Here is a 19,865-nt window from a genome sequence, read left to right as displayed (position 1 = left end):
CTGGGAAGGTGATTAGGAATCGGCGATATTCTGGTAAAGTTTGATGAAGCTACTTGTCTGACGAACATCAGTGCATATGGTGAAGACAACTAACTGTACTTAATCGTATGGTGCAACTATGTCTATTTTTCCTAATGTAATGCACAAATTGTATTTTCTATGAGATGTACGTCGCTTTGGAAAAAAGCGTCTGCTAAATTAATAAATGTAAACGTAGGTACAACCTGCATGTTGATGAGTAATACATTTTCGAAGTTTTCAGGTCTTTCCCAAATCACCCTGCAGAACTGATAGGGAGTATATTTTTAACTCACTATGACGGGCAAGTTTATGGCGCACAACGGACACTGAAGGGAAGTGGGTCCAAAAGGCATGTGTTTTGAGAGCCTTTTCGAAAGATGAGGTGGATTCAGCAGTTCTGAGTGGGAAAGGGAGCTCATTCCACCTCAACAGAACTTTTGATCTTTTTGTGAGAAATAGTGACACAGCAGTACATCCCAGACATAAAGACCATGTGAGAGAGAGAGCAAGACAGTTAATGTGTCTGCTTTGAGAAATGAATGGAGGGCAATTAATTTGTTTTATATATGCATTAAAGTCAAAGGCCAAAAGCTGTAACCCCTCTCTTGAGCCACTAAGTGAGCAATACACTGAAACATTAAAAAAATAAGATATTACTTAACGCAGTTATATATAAATACTGGGGTACACACTAGGCTTACAGTACTTATTATCCCTCCTTTGTTACCTCTGAAATCAGACACAAAACATAGCTGTACCACAGAGCAGAAATGATTATATTCAAAATCAGCCAAATTCTAGACTAATATATTTGATCATTTTCAAATCTTACAGTCTAAAGTTAACACGATACACACAGTTAAGACAAGGGCCATAACGACAGGAGATACTGAGGGAAAGGAAATAAATGCTGAGAAAATGTTTGAAGATTAAATGGAGGAGAAAGCAACATAGAACTGGTTCCAGGAAAACCAGTACAGCTAGTAAGTAAAAATCTGTATTGTTATTTATTCATTTAGCTGACACTTCTCTTCAAAAACACTTACAGTGTTAATCTACTTGCAATTATTTCTCTGGTTATACAGCTGGGTAATATTTACTGGAGCAATTCAGGGTAGGTACCTTGACCAAAGGTAGGGACAGCTGGTAGCATAGTGGTTAGTGGTGCTGCCTTGGACCCAAAAGGTGTAGGTTTGAATCTCACCTCTGGCTGTAGTACCCCTGAGCGAAGTACGTACTGTAAATTGCTCCAGTAGAATTACCTAGCTCCATAAGTGGGTAAATAAGTGTAAGTTGCTTTAGAGAAAAGTGGCAGCTAAATTCATAAATGTAAATAGTGCAGGAGCTGGGATTTGAACCTAGGGCCTTCTGGTGCTAGTCAATAGCACAAGCTACTATTTTACCTGCTCCTCTATTAGCATCCCATTTCTTAATCATGTTAACTGTTCTAAAACCCAAATTTGTCCATTGTTTCATTCGTTTCAACTGAGCTGCCTCTTTCTTTGAACAGCCCAGAGGGAAGAAAGAGGAGGACAAGCTGTGGACGAGTCCAAAATAGACAAAGGAAGGGCACATGTCAAATGAGAGAGCAGCAGTGTGAAATCCAGGAGGATGTGCAGAATACCAACAAGGCAAAGGAGTTACGGGAGGGTCTGCAGTTAAAAATGACTCCACTTCTTAGGCAACACTGAGCCACCAGCCCATAGCACTCGCACCCCCACCCTCAAGTCCTACCCCTCAGCTGTCACAGGCCTCATTTCAGAGATGCCTTTGACTCCTTGGGATTGCTGCTCCTTTGCATGTTATCAATAACGAGAGAAAAAGGTAAAGTTAGAATCGGTGTCATCTATCAAGAAATGAATACCCCCCACACACACACAGGCTGAAGCTGCTTGTCCCAAGCAGGGTTGCGGTGAGCCAGAGCCTGGCCCGGCAACAGAAGGTGGAGGGCTAGAGGGGACACACCCAGGATGGGACATCAGTCCATCAGAAGGCACCCCAAGCAGGACTCGAACCCCAGACCCACCAGAGAGCAGGACCAGGCCAAGCCCACTGTGCCACTGCATCCCCTACAAAAGGAATACCATGGAGAGGTAGTTTTACTGAAAACGGAGAAATCGTTACTCAGTCAGGTTACAACAGAGTATACATAACATGCTCCTAAAATGATTTTTCTGCTCATTTTAACCAAAGCTTGGGTGTGACAGGTGTGTTGTCAGCAAGGGGGAACAGAGAGGTAGTGAAGGAGAAAATTGGCCCAGCAGAGACTCCCAGAATCCCCCTCCATTTCCTGGCAATGTGATTAATAAACCATCTAGGGGACCAGGGCACTTCTTTCCCACCAAGTGCGTTTCCCATCCACTCTCACCCTGCTGAAGCCAATCAATGAAACAACTGTCCACTTCATGCACTGGACAGTTCAGTACTGAACTGTCCAGTGCTGCCCTCTACTGGCCAATTGTGTACTACAGCATGTCTCCACACACACACACACTTTCAGAACCGCTTGTCCCTTACGGGGTCACGGGGAACCGGAGCCTAACCCGGCAACACAGGGCGTAAGGCCGGAGGGGGAGGGGACACACCCAGGACGGGACGCCAGTCCGCCGCAAGGCACCCCAAGCGGGATTCGAACCCCAGACCCACTGGAGAGTAGGACTGCGGTCCAACCCACTGCGCCACCGCACCCCCAGCATGTCTCCATTTCCACCCAATTCAGGCCTCTCTGGAAAACAGCTGATCCTTCTCCTTGTCCCTCCCTCTCCATCTATCCCTCCTTCTTTGCCTGGTCTGCCACGTAGAAACAAGTCCCCATTTAATTAGACACCAGGCATATGCTGCTCGGTGATCTGTAATTAAATGTGACGTCACGTAGGTGCTCGTATTTCTCATCCGCTCCTAGGTCGAATGCGGAGCTTATATGCATTTGTGAACCAGGGGGTTTGGATGTTTGAGCCTGGAGTGCATTTACATTTATTCATTTAGCTGATACTTTTCTCTAAGGTAACTTGCAATGTTAAAACGACTACTTACCCATTTGGACAGCTGGGTAATTTTACTGGAGCAATTTAGGGTAACTACTTTGCTGAAGGGGGGCCGCAGTGGCGCGGCGGGTTTGACCGGGTCCTGCTCTCCGGTGGGCCTGGGGTTTGAGTCCCGCTTGGGGTGCCTTGCGACGGACTGGCGTCCCGTCCTGGGTGTGTCCCCTCCCCCTCCGGCCTTACGCCCTGAGTTGCCCTAGGCTCCGGTTCCCCGTGACTCCACTCGGGACAAGTGGTTTCAGACAATATGTGTGTGTACTTTGCTCAAAGGCACTACAGCAGTAGTAGATTCAAACCAGCAGCTCAGACCACTACGCTACCAGCTGTCCCTGTACAGACTGTGTGTGTTTTCTTTAATAGCAGGGGTCACTGACACACAGCAGTAAGCAGCCTATTTTACACCTCAAGGAGCTTTATGATTGTGTTATTTTGCCCATCCTGTCAGTACAGTGAAGAAACATGAAAATATTTATTATTAAATGCTTCCTTGTTAATGTTAAAAGCACAAAAAGGTCCACTGTTCACCATCTCTGCACATTGACCCTATAACCCTCAGAGAATTGTAGTTTGCATCTACAAAACAGACCTGCTGAAAGATTTGTAAAACTTCCAAATCCGCCAATAGAATTTCCCATACCGGAGCAGCTCTCTAATTACAGGCTGAGCGGCGCAGAAGGAAATTATATGAGCGCACAGAGCGAAGAGAGCTTGTAAACAATTTATTGTCAAAAAGGAAAAGCAAACAACCCACAGCCTGGCTCTCTATCACAAGGTTTGCCTGCACACAAAAGAACTAGTAGGGGAGATCTCAGCCATCGGTCACCTTGGGTCATTGCACCCTGCCCTCCCTGTTTGCACACCGCACCCTCCCACAACAGGCCCAGAAAGTTCTGGGGCACACAATCTCATTTGCCAAGTGTGGACAGGCTGCATGGTGTGACGAGAGCAGAGCACACAGAGCAGATGGCAGCTGGAATTCTGTTTTTCTATCACTGGGGTGTCCAACCAAAGGCCACAATCAGTACTGTGAAATGCTCCTAGGACCGCTCGTATAAAAATCATTGTAAGCGACATATTGAATCGTAACTGCATAAAGCAAAAAGTTATTTATTTTATTGCATTTTATTTAGGTTCGGTGTATGTCTAACTGTAGCTATTATTGTGTGATTTAATGTATTTACTAGTATTTATGGGAGGCATAGCGCAATATATATTAAAAATTTTACAAATGTTCTTGCAGGCTGCATTAGGTGAAATGAGTGCCCCTGTCCTAGGAGACCCATGGTTTGAACAAAAGTTTCAGAGAAGGGTTTGTATGGTGCATGCTCTTGTCTCTTTTTCACTTTTCATTATGCACGTTCGCTGGAGTCAAAAAGTCAGGTCAATTTGTCCACACACACAGACAGACCCCCCCACCCCTTGGTCACTCGGCTGTCCGACAGCTAAGACTGCGCGCTTCCCACAAAACACCGTTTCTTCCAACGCGCAATGGTGCCCTTGGCTTATATAAGTGAACCCATTTGATCATGTGTCTGAAGTGTATATTTAAGTATTTAAAACATCGAAACATGGAGATATTTTCTCAAGATGTCATTGAGGTGTGATAAATATTTCAGAATGTTTATCGTGAAATGAAAATAAACATAGTCTAATGCCAGATGGTTAAAAAAACTCTGCATTTCATCCCTCTCAGTATAAACCCTATAGTCAGATCTGAAGTGCCATAGAGAATATAGACCAGAATGATGGATTACGACACTTCAAAAGTCTCAGTACATTGAATTAAATGTCCTCACATGTCTACAGTAATCTGTACCCATAACTTTGTTATGTCCTTCTGAACAGTAAGCAACACAAGGTCCAAGAAGGGTTGATTTGGAGATAGCCCCTTAATCTGAGCTTAACGCGCAAACAAGTGCCGAAATGTTTTTGGAGTCCCTGGGTTGCTGGTCTAACCACAGTAGGATGCGCCTTTCCCTGAGAGGAAGGAAATGTAATGAAGCAAACACTTTCCTTGGGGCACAGCGGAGAGGGACACTAGGGGACACATTATTACATGATATATATATAATGAATGGCTGCAGAGTGAGAGGGACTTGATGATGGGTGCAAATTTTTTTGACAGCTAACAGCAGGCTACAGTGGTTACCTGAGTGGGTCCTGAAGCCCCCACTGGGGATCTGGCTTGCTCCAGGCATCATGCTCTTCATCCTGAAGGCCTCCTCTGGGTGGTTGAATCGGAAAAAGGCCGACTGACCGAAACACAGCATACAGCCTGGCCAGAAAGAGAGACAGAGAGGGAGGGGGAGAGAGAGAGAGAGAGAGAGAGAGAGAGAGAGAGAGAGAGAGAGCGAGAGCACAGCATGTTAGGGACAGTAGCAGCCTGTGGCCAGAGCTCCAAACATTACGAATGATTTTAATCTGAAGAATTTTGATATGAAGACTACAAAGCGGAGTAGAAAATCTGCCATGGAAGACTGTAAATGACTTATCTGCTCTCCAGTACATTCAAACAGGAAATGAGGGGGAAAGAATACCCCGGTATTTGACAAAATTCTGCTCAGTGTGTTGCTCACATGTCTCACTAAGCCGACGATGATCACTATTATTAGTTCGGATATCATAAGGTGGGTGAACTGTGCATCTCCTCTGAGTGAAAGATCACATGCTTTGCAGTCAATTGCGGAAGCTGTTGCTTAGCTGACTGGCCATGGGAGACTAGAAGGCGCCCCTTGGCAGCCACATGCACCCTGGTGTCTGTCTCTGAGCTGGAGACAGACTGCCAGTGAACCCCGTCACGACATCTACAGAAGACATTAACACCCATACCTTTTGCTTCTAGCGAAACACCAGCCTTTACTGAGAGGCGATTATCATTTCAACACCATCTGCATGGCTGTAACTCCCCACTAGGAGGAAAAAAAAAAAAATGTATTGCCAAGGGGTGCTAACCTGGTCCTAAATGCGCTAAAAGATGATCCCGTGGCTGTCTGGTCGGAAGAGTCTGCAGCCTCGCACACGTAAGATGGACCGGAAAAGAACCTGCTGCGCACGCTTCGGTAAAGGTTACACGGAAACTCAGCAATCAGAGAGGACGTGTTATGGAAATAGAGACGGCAGATGTCCTTTTATTCCCAGCTGCAGACAGGTCGCCCGATTGCCTCACAGGGCCAGGCAGGAGATAGTGTCCATGGTACACAGGCAATCAAGCATCTGTGTCAACTGGCAAAATCGTCACTATGATGCACAAGCAATCGTCAGCGCCATAAAGAGTCAAAAGGCAGGTCATTTTTAGAATGTATCTGTTACATCTCATGTTTATCTTGGAAAGATCAGGTTGGACATGTGGGATTATTTGTCAAGTCAACTAGTTTCCTAATTATCCTTTCTTGCAAAGAGAAGCGAATGACAATGTAGATGTAGACCGTTCTATTCACCAACACACAGTTACAACAGATTAAAGCCCTCAAATTGAGTTTATATGTGTTTACTTGTGAAGCCGGGATGGTGTGAAGACAGGGTGTGTTATGTAAACAGACCCATTATGAGAAGCAACCACATGTACCTGGTGATGGATAGGTATCCCTTGTGGTGGGCAGAAGTAAATTAAATCACTTTCAATGGAAAGGAAAAACTCCAGTTGACTGTTGGCATGGTGAGGGTTAATGAAACATCTCACAACTTCAACTGGAGCAAGAAGCTGAAATGGAGTCTAGTGGGGAAGGTCTGTGCTTCTGCTGGCACTACCGTTGACAGTAGAAGCACAGACCTTCTGGGTGTGCAGACGTGGCTCCATCTACCTAAACACGACCGGAGCTCAGGCACATTTGGTAAATGACGTGTGTTCATCTGACAAGCTTAAGGGGGACATATTTCTAGCACACACACACTCATGCCTATTAACTGTACTCTAAAATCACATGTCTACATCCAAATCTCTCCTTCTGTCGATGTAATGCACTCTTCGTATTTTTCTCTGAGATGTACAACGCTTTGGAGAAAAGAGTCTGCTAAATGAATAAATGTAAATGTGTAGTACTGGAGAATCTCCACAAATACATCTGCTTAGGTTTCCTGGGTGTGGGAAAAAGATTTACATACCGCTTCAGTAAGATACCATTAATTAAATACTTACTACCCTTTAAGGTCACAATGTAAAACAAAGACCTTACTCTTAACAGAATTAATTAAATTGCCTTCTCTTCACATGGAGGGGACAACAGAGACCTCTTGGTCAGGCATAAATGAAAAAATACACGTAGCAGAGGTCGGAGGAGGTAGGTCACTGTGGCATGCAATGGTTGGACCAACTGACCTATAGGACCAAGATTCGAATGCCCCTCCTGCTACAGGACCTTTGAGCAAGGTACATGTACTGATCGCTACAGTAAAAATTACCCAGCTGTGGAAATAAGTAAAGTATTACAAGCAGCTTAACAACATAAGTCACTTTGGAGAAAAGCATGAGCAAAACATATACCTAATAAGTAAAATTTGGCCCGGGGCCACCACATCCAGAGCAAAATGAAATCAAAGCACTCCTCTGTAGGGTGGCTTAAAGGAGTCAACATATGTGGGATAGCTGTCAATGGTCATCAGAGATTTACGAACCACCGACACAGGGCTCAGGCACTATCCTGCAGCATGACGGATGCTGCTGTTGCAGAAAGCGCTGTGTTGCCCTTGAAACACTTGCAAGAATGAGCTGTAAACCAGAAATTCTGTGCTTCCGGTAACAGAGGCAGGGCCGAGCGCTGGAGGCCGCATTGTTACGGCGCACTTAGCCCTCTAAGGGCACTGCTGGGGCGCCATGCATCTGTACTCATACAGTGCCACCCTTGCAGCTGTCTTTTCTGCTGTATTATGAAACATATCATTTTTTGCTGGCCAAGCAAACCAGCAGCACGCACTGCTTTTCCGCAGTTTTACAAGAACCCTGGGCAAAGAAATTTGATCGGTGACAAATTTTCAATTCCGCATCTGTAACAGGAGCCAAATCCCAGTGAGAAAAAAAAAAGCGACGAGGACACAGTTTTCCCCGCAGCGCTACGGAGAATAAATTTAAACACGTTAACGTGTAGCTTCGTTTAAAAAAGCAATTCGTTAATGAGAATGGCTGTCCTCTGGTCCTCCTTGCCTGAGGCAGGAGGAAATATTGTCCCCATAGATCTAGCCCAGATCTCAAGGCTGTTGTTTACAGTCCGCCGGCAATTTGCACTGGTGACGTGATCTTTTCTGACTGTGGTCTCTGAAGGTCTGCTGAAGACAGACCAAACAATACCCTGTCATCGGCAACTTGTAGTCCAGCAAGGTGTGAGCCACAGGGTATCAATCTCAACATTCACACACACACACGCCAACTGCAAACAGGGCTCAGCATTCACATCTCATGGGCCTCAGGCCCTTATCTCCATGAGGATATGAGCGTCAGGCTGGAAAAAGGCTCAGTAAAGCAGGGTAGCAACAATTTCAAAAAGTTATCACACACATACACATATGTAAAGATGGCATTCAGCACACGACAGAAGGGCACTTTGTCTACCCTTTATCTATTTGTGCTTCTCTGGCTGTATTAATTTAGACAAATTTCACCGCCGAATCCGCTCTCAGGTTGCACACATTGGACATGTTCCATCTAGCAGCTGTAACGCAGGGAGTAACAGTGCTACAACAGCACTGTTACCGCCTCTATTGCTAGCGTGAATAGCGGCGCCACCACAACCGCTTCTTTGGGTACGCACACCTTCAACAGACAAGACTGCTGTTACAGCTGCTAACGGTTTGCAGTGTGAAACTATTGTTGTCACTATGGTCACTGGCACTGCTGATCCCACTGCTTTACCGCTGCTTCAGGTACAGTACTGTAGCTACCACCGCTAACACAACTTAGATAATAGCCGTTGACCTGCTAGCGCTGCTGGTGGCTACAATTAGCACTTGTGCCTACTGAACACGACGCTACTGTGACCCCAAGGGACAAAGGCTTCTCGCGTTTTTTTCTAATGATCCGAGACCCACGTGGCGAAACGAATCGGTCCAATGTCACAACAACGGGCACTCCCCTCTGGAGCAAAACGGAGCAACAAGGCTCAGCGCTCAGAGAGCGTTTTCCTTGTTTTCACCCGGCTCCCGCGCCATTCATCTGGCTCGGACCCGAGCGCCGCCCCCGCGTTTAATCAGCATCTGGCTCTTCGGAGAGCCAAGTCAACAAGGTGAGTAAAATACGAGCCTTTTCCAAATTAAAATTCACAAGGCCGTTTGCATGCCGACAGCTAAAACAATGAAAGACTGAGGAGCTCACAGACACATAAATCTGTGTGGGCAGCAGAGCGAAATACCCCGAGATCCAGTCCACTTCATCTGTGCTCACGGGCCACGTCTATCCACCCAATTACTAATCCACACACAGTTACTCATAACAGTCAAAGCCAGGATGCATTTCAATAAATCAAAGTCATCTGGCCCTTCTTTAAATAACGATTGCACATAAAATATTGCGGATTCGATTATATTAATATGCAAATAATATTTTATAGTGATAATTATACCACTCACCTTAATAAGCAGTGGGAGATTTATGACTCTGATACAAGAATGTGAACGTGCAGCCCTGTGGTTCTCTTCTCGTTTATTACTGTAAACTGTTTCTCTTTCTGTTGGCAGGTTCAAATCTCCACTGTTACACTTATCTTTCAGCGCTTCACAGAGTTCCTGTGATACCTTCATCAGTATCAAGAAATGTTAAACACCAACACTTTCACATCGAAGTTTTCTTTTCCTATATTTTAATGTAAACAGCTGTCATGTCTACAGTCATTTTCAGTCTTGTCAAAGAATATGGCACGAGATGGGTAGGGGTCAGTTGTTACAGTCAAGGGTCACTGGCTTGATCACAATAGTAGCCCAGTCTATACTTTGCATTTATTATCAGTCTCTCAAAAACACACACACACACACACACACATTTTCAGAACCGCTTGTCCCATACAGGGTCACGGGGAACCGGAGCCTACCCGGTAACACAGGGCGTAAGGCCGGAGGGGGAGGGGACACACCCAGGACGGGACGCCAGTCCATCGCAAGGTACTCAAAAACACTGAAATAAAAATAACCGATTATGGACTCCATACCTTCAAAAACACTAGTCCAATGGATCCAGTATAACAAATCCTAGTAACTCAACATATGAATACCCCTACTTACATTTCCCCTTCACCGCGCAATGTGGAAAAGATGGTGCAAGCCCTAAAGTCAGATTAAGCACGGATGGCAGAGGACAGAGGAAAAACAACACTAAACAAGAAGACCACTAAAACAAATGAATGCCTGAAGGTATGCGGCCAGTTACCATGTCATCTGCAGAGTTTACTGTGGGAGGAAATGTCCTGGAGCTGGAGAGGTCCACTTAAATCACTCCACCCTTGGGCCAGTCGAGTGCGCGTCCAAGGTTGCCGCAGTGTTCCCAGGAGAAAGCACAGAGTTTGAGCCAGTGGGTCCAGATTTAGCTCTATGCTCTATTGGGACATTCACACCCTCTGAAGCTGTCTAGAGCAGTGGGTGTTTCTCCTTTAAGGGATGCCTTTCGTTAAGATCATAAACCCTGAAATGGCTACCATGGCACTTTCTGACAACCACACCCTGATCTGTTTAGAAATCAAACCATCTACCATATCATTAGGATTCCATATCACAAGATAGCTTAGAGTAATTTCTGGGGATATGGCCTGCCCCAAATTGTAAATCTGCCCACGGTGTCATTTACCTAAATTTACGCACTTCAAAGTTAAAGACGTAACCTACAATAAGTTTCTGTATATTGGGGAGGCCCTTTAATTTACCCCCTAAGAGGGTTTCAAACATGGTTCAAATCTCATCTTTACTTTTTTCCTGACGGCACAGGAAATGAAGAGACCACCAATCAAGAAGAGATAGCATCCCCCAACTCCCACATTTGACTTCCCCCTTCATGTGTTTCTGGAGGCTTCCTGTCAGTGTTATCTGAAGCCCCTGTTATTAAAGATGGTAGATAAATATAGAGAGTACACAAACACTGCAAACATCCAACTACCCAAAACTGAAGAATTAAAATACACAGATACTTGTTGATGCAGACTGGGATTCATTCATGGGTAAATTTGGAAGCTATTCCTAAAAAATATGCTTAATAGCTTTTTTGGATACTGATAACTTAAAAAAAAAAAAGAAATCAGTAAGCAGCAGGAGGATTTTAAAAATGAGGCAGTGGAAATGTGAAGTGAAAATCCTGCTGGAAATAAACATATGGATAAATCTGAACAAGCAAGTGCTACTTGAAGAGCTAAATCAGTGTCCAGTCTAACAGATGTCCAAGCGCAGCATCTTCCTGAACTAAATAAAAATCTATTCATGTTTACAATGGTCTCTGCAACAGATGGCTGGATTTAAACATAACAATCACATACCCTAATAGCCTATATTAACATTTACATTTTTAATACAGCTATGACACTGACAGGAAGCCCTGAGAGGTATTTGTATTCGAGTTACTGCCACAACCTGGAAAGCTGGCCTCGGTAAGAGTCGATGATCCATCTCTGGTACAGTACAATATTTACTCAATGTGTTCTATGTTTAGCTGGACAAATGCAGTCAGTCTGCTGGAGCACAAGAGTGTGGCAGTAAATGGCAGCAGACACTGGTGTTATACAGGGGGTTTTTACAAACAACCGCAAACGATCCTAGGAGCTGAGAACATCTGTGGAATAGCCCAGGTTGGAGGAGCAGGATCTGAGGATATCACCTAACCTTGCATTTCAGCTGTATGTCCAAGAAGGTAGCAGATTAGTCGTTTACAAAAATGACGGTAACTTGGTGCCACTACTATGGACTCACTCAAAGAATAGGCAGCAGGTGGTCTCCTGGTTAGCATTATCACCTTGAAGTCTGAAGGTTTCCAGCTCAAGTCCCACTCTTGTTGTAGTGCATCTGATAAATGTACTTTGCCCCAGCTGATAAAGTAAGAATACACTGTTGTATGAAGAGGCAAACAATAGTGAGACATCAAACATACTAGGCTGGCTTGGACAAGAGGACAGAGAATACTGTAAAGACACAAATAAACATTACTCTGAGACAAGTATAAAAGAGTACAAACTGAAAGTGTGCAAATAAATGAAGGTAAACAGTACTGACAGCTCAATAGCACTTGGGCAAAAAGAGGTCAGTGTTACCCTAACAGCAGGAAAACTCATTATAAAATATTTTCAGGCAGAAGGGGGGGGGGGGTTCAGTGTGAGGCTAGTCAAAATAATATAGTTTAAAAACTTCAATTAACTAGCACCACCCTGATTTGAACACTAGCTAAGCAAGATCCAAACAACCAGGGTTTGAACCAGTTAACGCAGGGGTGTTCAACCTTATCTGGCCAAGTCACAATTATTATTGGGCCAGAGGTATAAAAATCATACTAGGGGACATACTGAATCTTAAATGTCTAAAATAGAATATTATAATTTCTGTTATTTAGGTGTCGTATGTGTTCAAGTGCATGTCTGACTATAACAGTATGCAATTCCGCAGAATCTATAGCATTTATGGTAGGTATAGTGAAGTGTATGAATTTTACAAATACCCTTTTTAAAAGAATATTTTATTGGGCTGCATGTTGGACACGCAGAGTAAGTGAAACCAGCAGATCAAGCTCCACACCACCAGATGAGGGTTTATAATGTCATCAATAGGGTCAACGTTCGTGAGGAAACCCGAGGAATATATCAAAGCAACTGGGCCAAAGGGGTAAAATGGACCACAAGCCCAACAGTTCAGAAGGTGTTGGACATCAGACCCACTCCACACAAACCCAAACACACACACTGTCTGAAACCGCTTGTCCCAAGCAGGGTTGCAGCGAGTCGGAGCCTAACCTGGCAACGTAGGGTGCAAGGCCGGAGGGGACACACCCAGGATGGGACACCCCAAGCAGGACTCGAACCCCAGACACACCAGAAAGCGGGACCCAGCCAAACCCAGTGCACCACCGCACCCCCTTCCAAACAGCAGAGCTTAACCTCATGTCCTCACTGAAACGATCAGAAAACAGAAGAGTCCTTAATAATCGTTCGCATCAAGTTATTACTGAAACATGTCAAATCCTCCGAACACTCCTATGGATTCCGGGCCCCGGGTGCAGAGACCATGGTAAGAATGACGTCACGAAGGGAAGCCGCTCAGAGAATGAATGCACGTCTGTCGCTTTCTTCCCACAATCCCACAGTTCTGCTGACCCCCCAACTGCGAAGCCAGGGGAAAAAATAAAGCACGCACGAAGACAGGTTTGACACGAGTCCTTAGTCACCCTGCCAGGAATAGAAGTGTAATAATATATTGGCTGGGAAAGAAGGAGGCAGCGAAAGGGGCCCGCGGTCCACGCCTCCGTCCCTCCGCCGCACCACTAACATAGACATGGGCTGCTTGACCTCGCAATGCGTTTAGAGGCGCTTTTCTCCCGGAAGAGGAAACCATTCTGGACAGAAAAAAAATGTGAACTGATCGCAGAGTCTTTTGATGTTCGGCTTCAAGAAGAATGGCTGAGCCAATTAGTCATCGGTCAAATGAATCATCTTTAGTCGGGAGTCCAACACACCCTGAAGGTACATAATAAAAGCGGTCCGGGACATGATCCTGGCCTCACACACACATCACTAGTATGTGATTCACGTAAGTTTATATAGATCGCGACCTGCAAGGTTGTAACTATTTGCTTCGACTTTGTTTTTTACTCATCCAGACTGCGGGGGCCCTAAAGCAAACCTAAAATATGACTAATTCATCCTGTGCTCTTTGTCTAGTGTATTTAACTGTTTATAAAGCTCCAAAGACATAAGCTGCCCTGGATGTTTGGGAAGATCTAACAGCCTTTTTCTCCTGCAATGTTTTTCGCCACCTTAGCATCCTAACAATCAGTCAGACACCATGAAGTTGTCACCTGTGAAAGCAACTATTTAAAACCTTCTCGAATCGACTAAATTTAATTTCCATTTTCGACAAGTTAGACAAAACACGCGGCATTGATTGCAGTGCTGCCTTATCGTAACATTATTATTGTTTATTATCCTATTTGGCGGACTTCTTCGTCCAGTGCGACTTACGTATAATACTGATTTATCCCTTAGAGCAGAACACCGCATTTGTTAAGGATAAGTACGATCTGTGGGGATTCGAACCAGGAACCTCCGGATCATAAATCACAGCCATAATAAAAGATCACGCTTCCAACCGCCACCCTCCCTGCCAGCACTCTTCTCGCTATTATAAACACTAGAGGTGAAAATACTCACGCTCAGAAACAAGGAATGGAAGTCGTGGCGTCCTCCCAAGTGAACATCTCACGTGCCCTCATTCCGAAAGTACTTTTTCTGCTCGCATTTTGCCCGGAGAGATGGCCGTGCGTGGTGCAGCTCGTCCGCGCCCTGCCCGTGTCTTTGTGATGATAATGCCACTCACCCAGTATTCTCCCTCAGCAGCACAAAACAAAAGAGCGCAGATGTCCACCTGTTTCATTGTAACACGTCCCCCTTTTGAAAAAACACCATCCGCGCGCAACTGTCTTTATTCCCAACGCGGCGGAACAAAACTCGTTTCAAAACCGTGCAGTCCGAGGAGGATCAGCGAGTTCGCGGGATCCGAGTCTCCACGCAACTTTCGCGGGGAAGCGATCCGAGTAAATACACCGCCGGGGTGTAATTATGAAGAAACTGCGGTTTCCATATGCGGCTCGATCTTAACTTTTGCACGATTTTAAAACGGGGTGTGTGTGTTCTGTTGTTTTCAGTGAAGGACAGAGTCAGGCGCCTTGCTTGACCTGCGGATCATGTGCGCTCCGGCGGTAAGCTGATCGCGGTGCCACAAGCTTCTTTCTGCCTCTCCGCCACACGTGTCCAATTTAATTATTTTCACAAATCAATTTATCGGCGGAAAAGAGAGGGGCGACGACTGCAGCAGGACGAAGCGGGATCTCGGCTCCTGCGCGAGCCCGGCGTGGAGCGGGAGCGCCAGGGAGGAGGGGCGAGCGATGGCTCGGTGGGGGTCCAGCGCTGGGTCAACACGCCCCTTCGCTGAAGAAATAAAACCTGTATTGTACTACCTCACACGCAGCTATGACTGACTGTGTCCTAGGTGTGTTGAACCCCTCTCTCTTCCGCTTCCCTTATGATGATGGGGTTACGCACTGAGTTTATTCTCCATGCATTTTTATGGCTTTTAAGTTAATAGCTTCCATTGTCAAACATTTTTGCAATGACTGTCCGTTTTGTCCCTGGTCACATGTCGCTCAACACTGACTTGTTCATATTTGCACCCTTCCCTTGTACACTGCAACCTACCGTCCTCACATGTTCTGTATTCTGATTAAAACCGATTTCCATATAATTGCTGTATTGTAATCTGCCACAGAGAATCTGCTTATTATACGCCTGAGACATGTTTGTTTCTTAAAATCAGTATTTAGAGTTAGATGAGTATTTTATATTTTTTCGCACTTTCACAACAGTATATTGCGCCTTCACGTTCCTAGGGTCATTTTAGAGATCTGTACGGCCAAGCAGGTCGCAGTTACGCAAATCAGTTATGCACAAAATAGGCCAGTTAACCATTTATAAAAAGCGGTTAATATTTAGAAAGTCGTCAAACATGCGATGACGCTACAAAGAGGCTGACGAACGCTTTCTTGCTGTCAGCCAATTGCAGGCGCCTGCACGTGGAGACGGAGGCCAATAGAAATGAAGAACGAGGAGCGGGATTCTAATTGTCTTTGTGAAGTCTGGACCACGTGCCAGGTCGCCATGGAAATCCCTTTCGACCGTTATGTCCTGGATCTATGGTGGGAAGTTAAGTCACAGAGCTAAGAAGTAACAAAACAATTATTCAATTACAAATGGTAGGTCACATAATATCAATAGTAATGTGACTGGAAGAACTTTATTAGAAACAATTCTCCTTCAGTACTGCTACTCTGTACCCACTAGTAGTATGAGAAATGGCTACAAACATTAAAAAAAAAAAAAAAAAAAAAATCTACCCATCTTTTCCAAATGCTCTTCCATCCTAGCCGAAGCGATAAAAGTTTATATCCCATGATTCCCAGTTAACACATTTTATATTGGGCAATGAAATTTGGGCTCTGCGGAATAGCTAAATGAATTAATTTGTGGGACAAATTAACTCGGTAACTTGGCAGCCCTGCGGGTAGCGCGGGTTCCTCACAGGATGTAGGTCTGATCATCACTCAGTGTGTGACGAGTCCACATGTTCTCCACATATTTATGTAGGTTTTCTCCCACAGTCCAAAGATGTGTTTCAGGTGGACTGGTGACCCCAAATTGCCCGTGTGTGGCTACCCTACAATGGCCTAGTGCCAGGGTGTACCATCCCTTGCACCCAGTGCTCCGGACCCCCAACACTAGACAAGCAGCTGTATAGATAATAAATAAATGAATGACAAAAATATGTTTTGGCTTTTAGAAGGCTTATCGGTTATAATCAAATAAAAAGTCAATTGAAATTAATACCACACTATTTTTGAGGGAGGACTAGCTGGGTTAATCTGTTATTACCATTACTTTTTTGTTCAGTTAATGGATTTAATGTTAATTGATTTGAATTTTGCTCAGCAAAGAAATCCACAGTGTTTGAACCTTTATATCTAACAGATATAAAATAATCTCCCTCTCACTTAAATCTGCTGCACTATAATATCAAGCCCAAATGGTTAAACACTACCTGTTGCCCAGTGGTTAACAATAAAGATAAGCTAAGGAAATTGCTCTGTCTGGTATGTCTGTGAGTCAGGCTGAGGCTGGAAGAGGGCAGATGGACACCAGCTGCCTCATCTCATCTCAGATGGGCCTCTTAACTCAAGCAACCATCAATTTCATAGGTGGCTAAGAAGTGAAGGTGGTATTTTAGGGCTAAATAAAAATAGTATCCCAGGCGCTCAGATTTCCAAGAGAATCCAGGTTCCACTAGCAGGACCGAGCATACCCAGCCCTTCTGTGGAAAACAGTTCATCCTGTTCTGACACAGGCAACACAATGAAGAATGTGGTTAGAGGGAATTAGCATGCTATATATGTACCCAAACCTGGGAAGAGCATGATACCTCAACTGCATGTACTGTATGAATATATTTTCCCTTAAATTCGGTGAATTTTACAGTGTGAAATACCAGCCTTTCAGAGGTGCTGAACATTTTTCTCAGAACTCATCTGAATCTCAAACTTATATTAGTTCACATGGTGCCCCCAGATGACAGGCAGTGCCCCCTCCCCTTGTGAGAGAGTCTTTGTTCAGTCATCCCAGCCTCCTGAACTGCTTGCGGTTTTAAATTCATAAAGGACCCAAAGAGAACTCAAGGTCATTTTTCATTCAATAATATGGGAGGAAAATGCAGAGGCACTTGCAAGCCAGAGTACTCTGATTCCCCAAAGTCGCCCTGTATTGATCTTGGGACTAGCAGTGCTAGTCTCAGCATGGAGGATGAACATTGATCCCATAATAATTCACAACATTTGCACTGGATAGACCAACATTACTTCCAGTGAGTGACTGTAACAAAATTAAAGAACAGAGGCTTCCTCTAGATTTTGCATTTAGGAAAAATAGTGGGGGAGTAAGCACATCCTTCCCTTCCCCTCACTTGTCAAAAATGTTTTTGGTCCAGGGAATAGAATTGCAATGATCTGCATTCTATGCCAAAGCTGGCCCGATGACTGACAGGTTCACATATTTGGTGCCAGAACTAACAGCATCACATGGTACCTTGGTGTCTATTCTTTGACACTGACCGACAGTTCTGGACTGTGGCCTAAAAAAGCTAGCATTGTGTCAGAGTACGTTGTGTCAGTGTTGCTAGTAATAAATTAGCTTAGATTTACATGCATTCATTTAGCTGACTAAGTCTGACTAATATTAGACATTTAATGCATAAAGTTAAAAAAAGTCTGTTGGCAGATCCATACCTTGTGACAGCTGGACCGGTTTCGTGACAGGGAGACCGTCAATGGCACACTGGTTTCCACAGGGGTGGAGGGTAATGACTGCAGCTCGGTTCTCAATAAAGCAGTGCTGAGCTGCAATGCCTGGTCCCTGGATGCTGATGTCTGTGTTTCCACTGCCCAAACTCGTCCGTCCTGAAAGATCAAACCCCACAGAAAGATGAAAACTGATGTCCTAGAGGGACGTTTATGTATATAACTCTGTCATCACAACTGGGGATTGAAAAAACTGCTGGGACTATAGCATTTGGGGTCTGTAGTCTACTAGAACAAGGTCCGCACAGATCCATGATAGCAAAACTTGAACTGCGAAATAACAGAATTTCCACTGGAGTCATCCCTCGCCTGCTCCACAGTTAGAGATAAGATAGAACCTTCTGGAATGTCTCAGCAGGATGCAAGAGGCCTTTTCACCTATGCTCTCCACTGAACCTTAACTACACCCACACATTCATTCCACCATAGTGTCAATTCCTCCAGAGTGTTAGAGTTGACAAGTTCTACCCAAAGACAACAATAGAAAACCAAGATGATCACACTGATGTAGGTGATAATGTTACCTGTGGGAGGAATGATGGCGACTACACAGATTTAGGCTTAGACCTAATGAACCCATTCCTTCCTCACAAAGGTACTGAAGTAGGGGTGACCCCAGGCTGTTTACCTGGGCAGCACTTTAACATATGTTCAAAAATCCAGTATTCTGTAACCCTGAATCATAGATTGTACCACAGAGGTAAGATTTAAGACCCACTGTACTGCATCAGCTGTAAATTCTTGTCTTTCTGCTGACAAAGTGTGTCTCCTAATTTCTTACTTTGAAATACTAAACTCCTCTCTTTATCATCTTTGGGTTGATGAGATGTGGCAGAAAGTGAGCTCCAAAGCGTAGTCATTTCATTTCCCCTTTCTGCCCCGATCAGTGCTGCGCATCACTTAGCGCTTTGTTCACAAACATTTCCATAGTGCATTACATTTTTCAGCATATGGACATTTTTCCATTTTCCCTTATCTTCTCCACTATCTTTTGAAATGAATAGGCAGTACTGTTAATCATTATTTGAACAGTCATATTATTGTTTTAATTGTGCTGCAAATGAATGGAATAACCCTAGACACATTTCTAGATCATGTCAAGACAGCTTGCCTTTATTTACTGAGAACTTTGAAACACTTACATTTTACATTTATTTATTTAGCAGACACTTTTCTCCAAAGCAACTTCCAATGAAATCCATGTTACCAGCCCACACACCTTATTCACCAAGGTGACTTACACTGCTAGATACACTACTTACACTGGGTCACTCCATCAGTGGAACACACTCTCTCTGGGGGAACCTGAACAGGGTGCCTTTGGAGTGTGGGAGGAAACCAGAGCACCTGAAGAAAACCCACTCAGACATGGGGAAGAAGATGCAAACTCCACACAGACTGAGCAGGGATAGAACCCACATCCTCTCGCACCACCCAGGTGCTGTGAGACAGCAACGCTACTCACTGTGCCACCATGCCACCCTTCACTTGTACCTGAAGCGTTACAGCTGTGTGGGCAGGGTTTCAGATCCACTTTTTAAGCCCTTGAGTCGTTTTAATTAGTGCTTCATTCACACCTGAATCTTTCAGGGATGCAGAAAACTCATTATTAACTTTAATGGAATATGGTAGAGCTGAAGTTAAGCGAAAACCAGTAAGTCCTGGGCCCCTCAAACTGGAGTTCAGTAGCCATACTTTAGGTAGAGGCCAGCTCACAGTCACCCAATTCTGGTTCAGGT

The 19,865-nt window shown here is 44.6% G+C and overlaps 1 protein-coding gene across 6 annotated transcripts in view; it reads right to left on the bottom strand.

The window, feature by feature from the left end:
* The window catches only part of phldb1a (pleckstrin homology-like domain, family B, member 1a), a 73,429-nt gene that overhangs the window by 35,043 nt on the left and 18,521 nt on the right, over window positions 1-19,865 (bottom strand). For all 6 annotated transcript variants that reach the window (XM_018755408.2, XM_029250936.1, XM_029250937.1 and 3 more), the window contains exons 4-5: window positions 18,055-18,225; window positions 5,212-5,337 (exon numbers count right to left, since the gene is read on the bottom strand). In XM_018755408.2, the coding sequence (XP_018610924.2) occupies window positions 5,212-5,337; window positions 18,055-18,225 (297 nt within the window). The remainder of the gene's footprint in view (window positions 1-5,211; window positions 5,338-18,054; window positions 18,226-19,865) is intronic.

The sequence above is a fragment of the Scleropages formosus genome, chromosome 4 (assembly GCF_900964775.1).
Source record: "Scleropages formosus chromosome 4, fSclFor1.1, whole genome shotgun sequence".
Taxonomy (NCBI): domain Eukaryota; kingdom Metazoa; phylum Chordata; class Actinopteri; order Osteoglossiformes; family Osteoglossidae; genus Scleropages; species Scleropages formosus.
The sequence above is the reverse complement of the archived record's forward strand: the minus strand, read 5'-3'. Positions and strand labels throughout refer to the sequence as shown.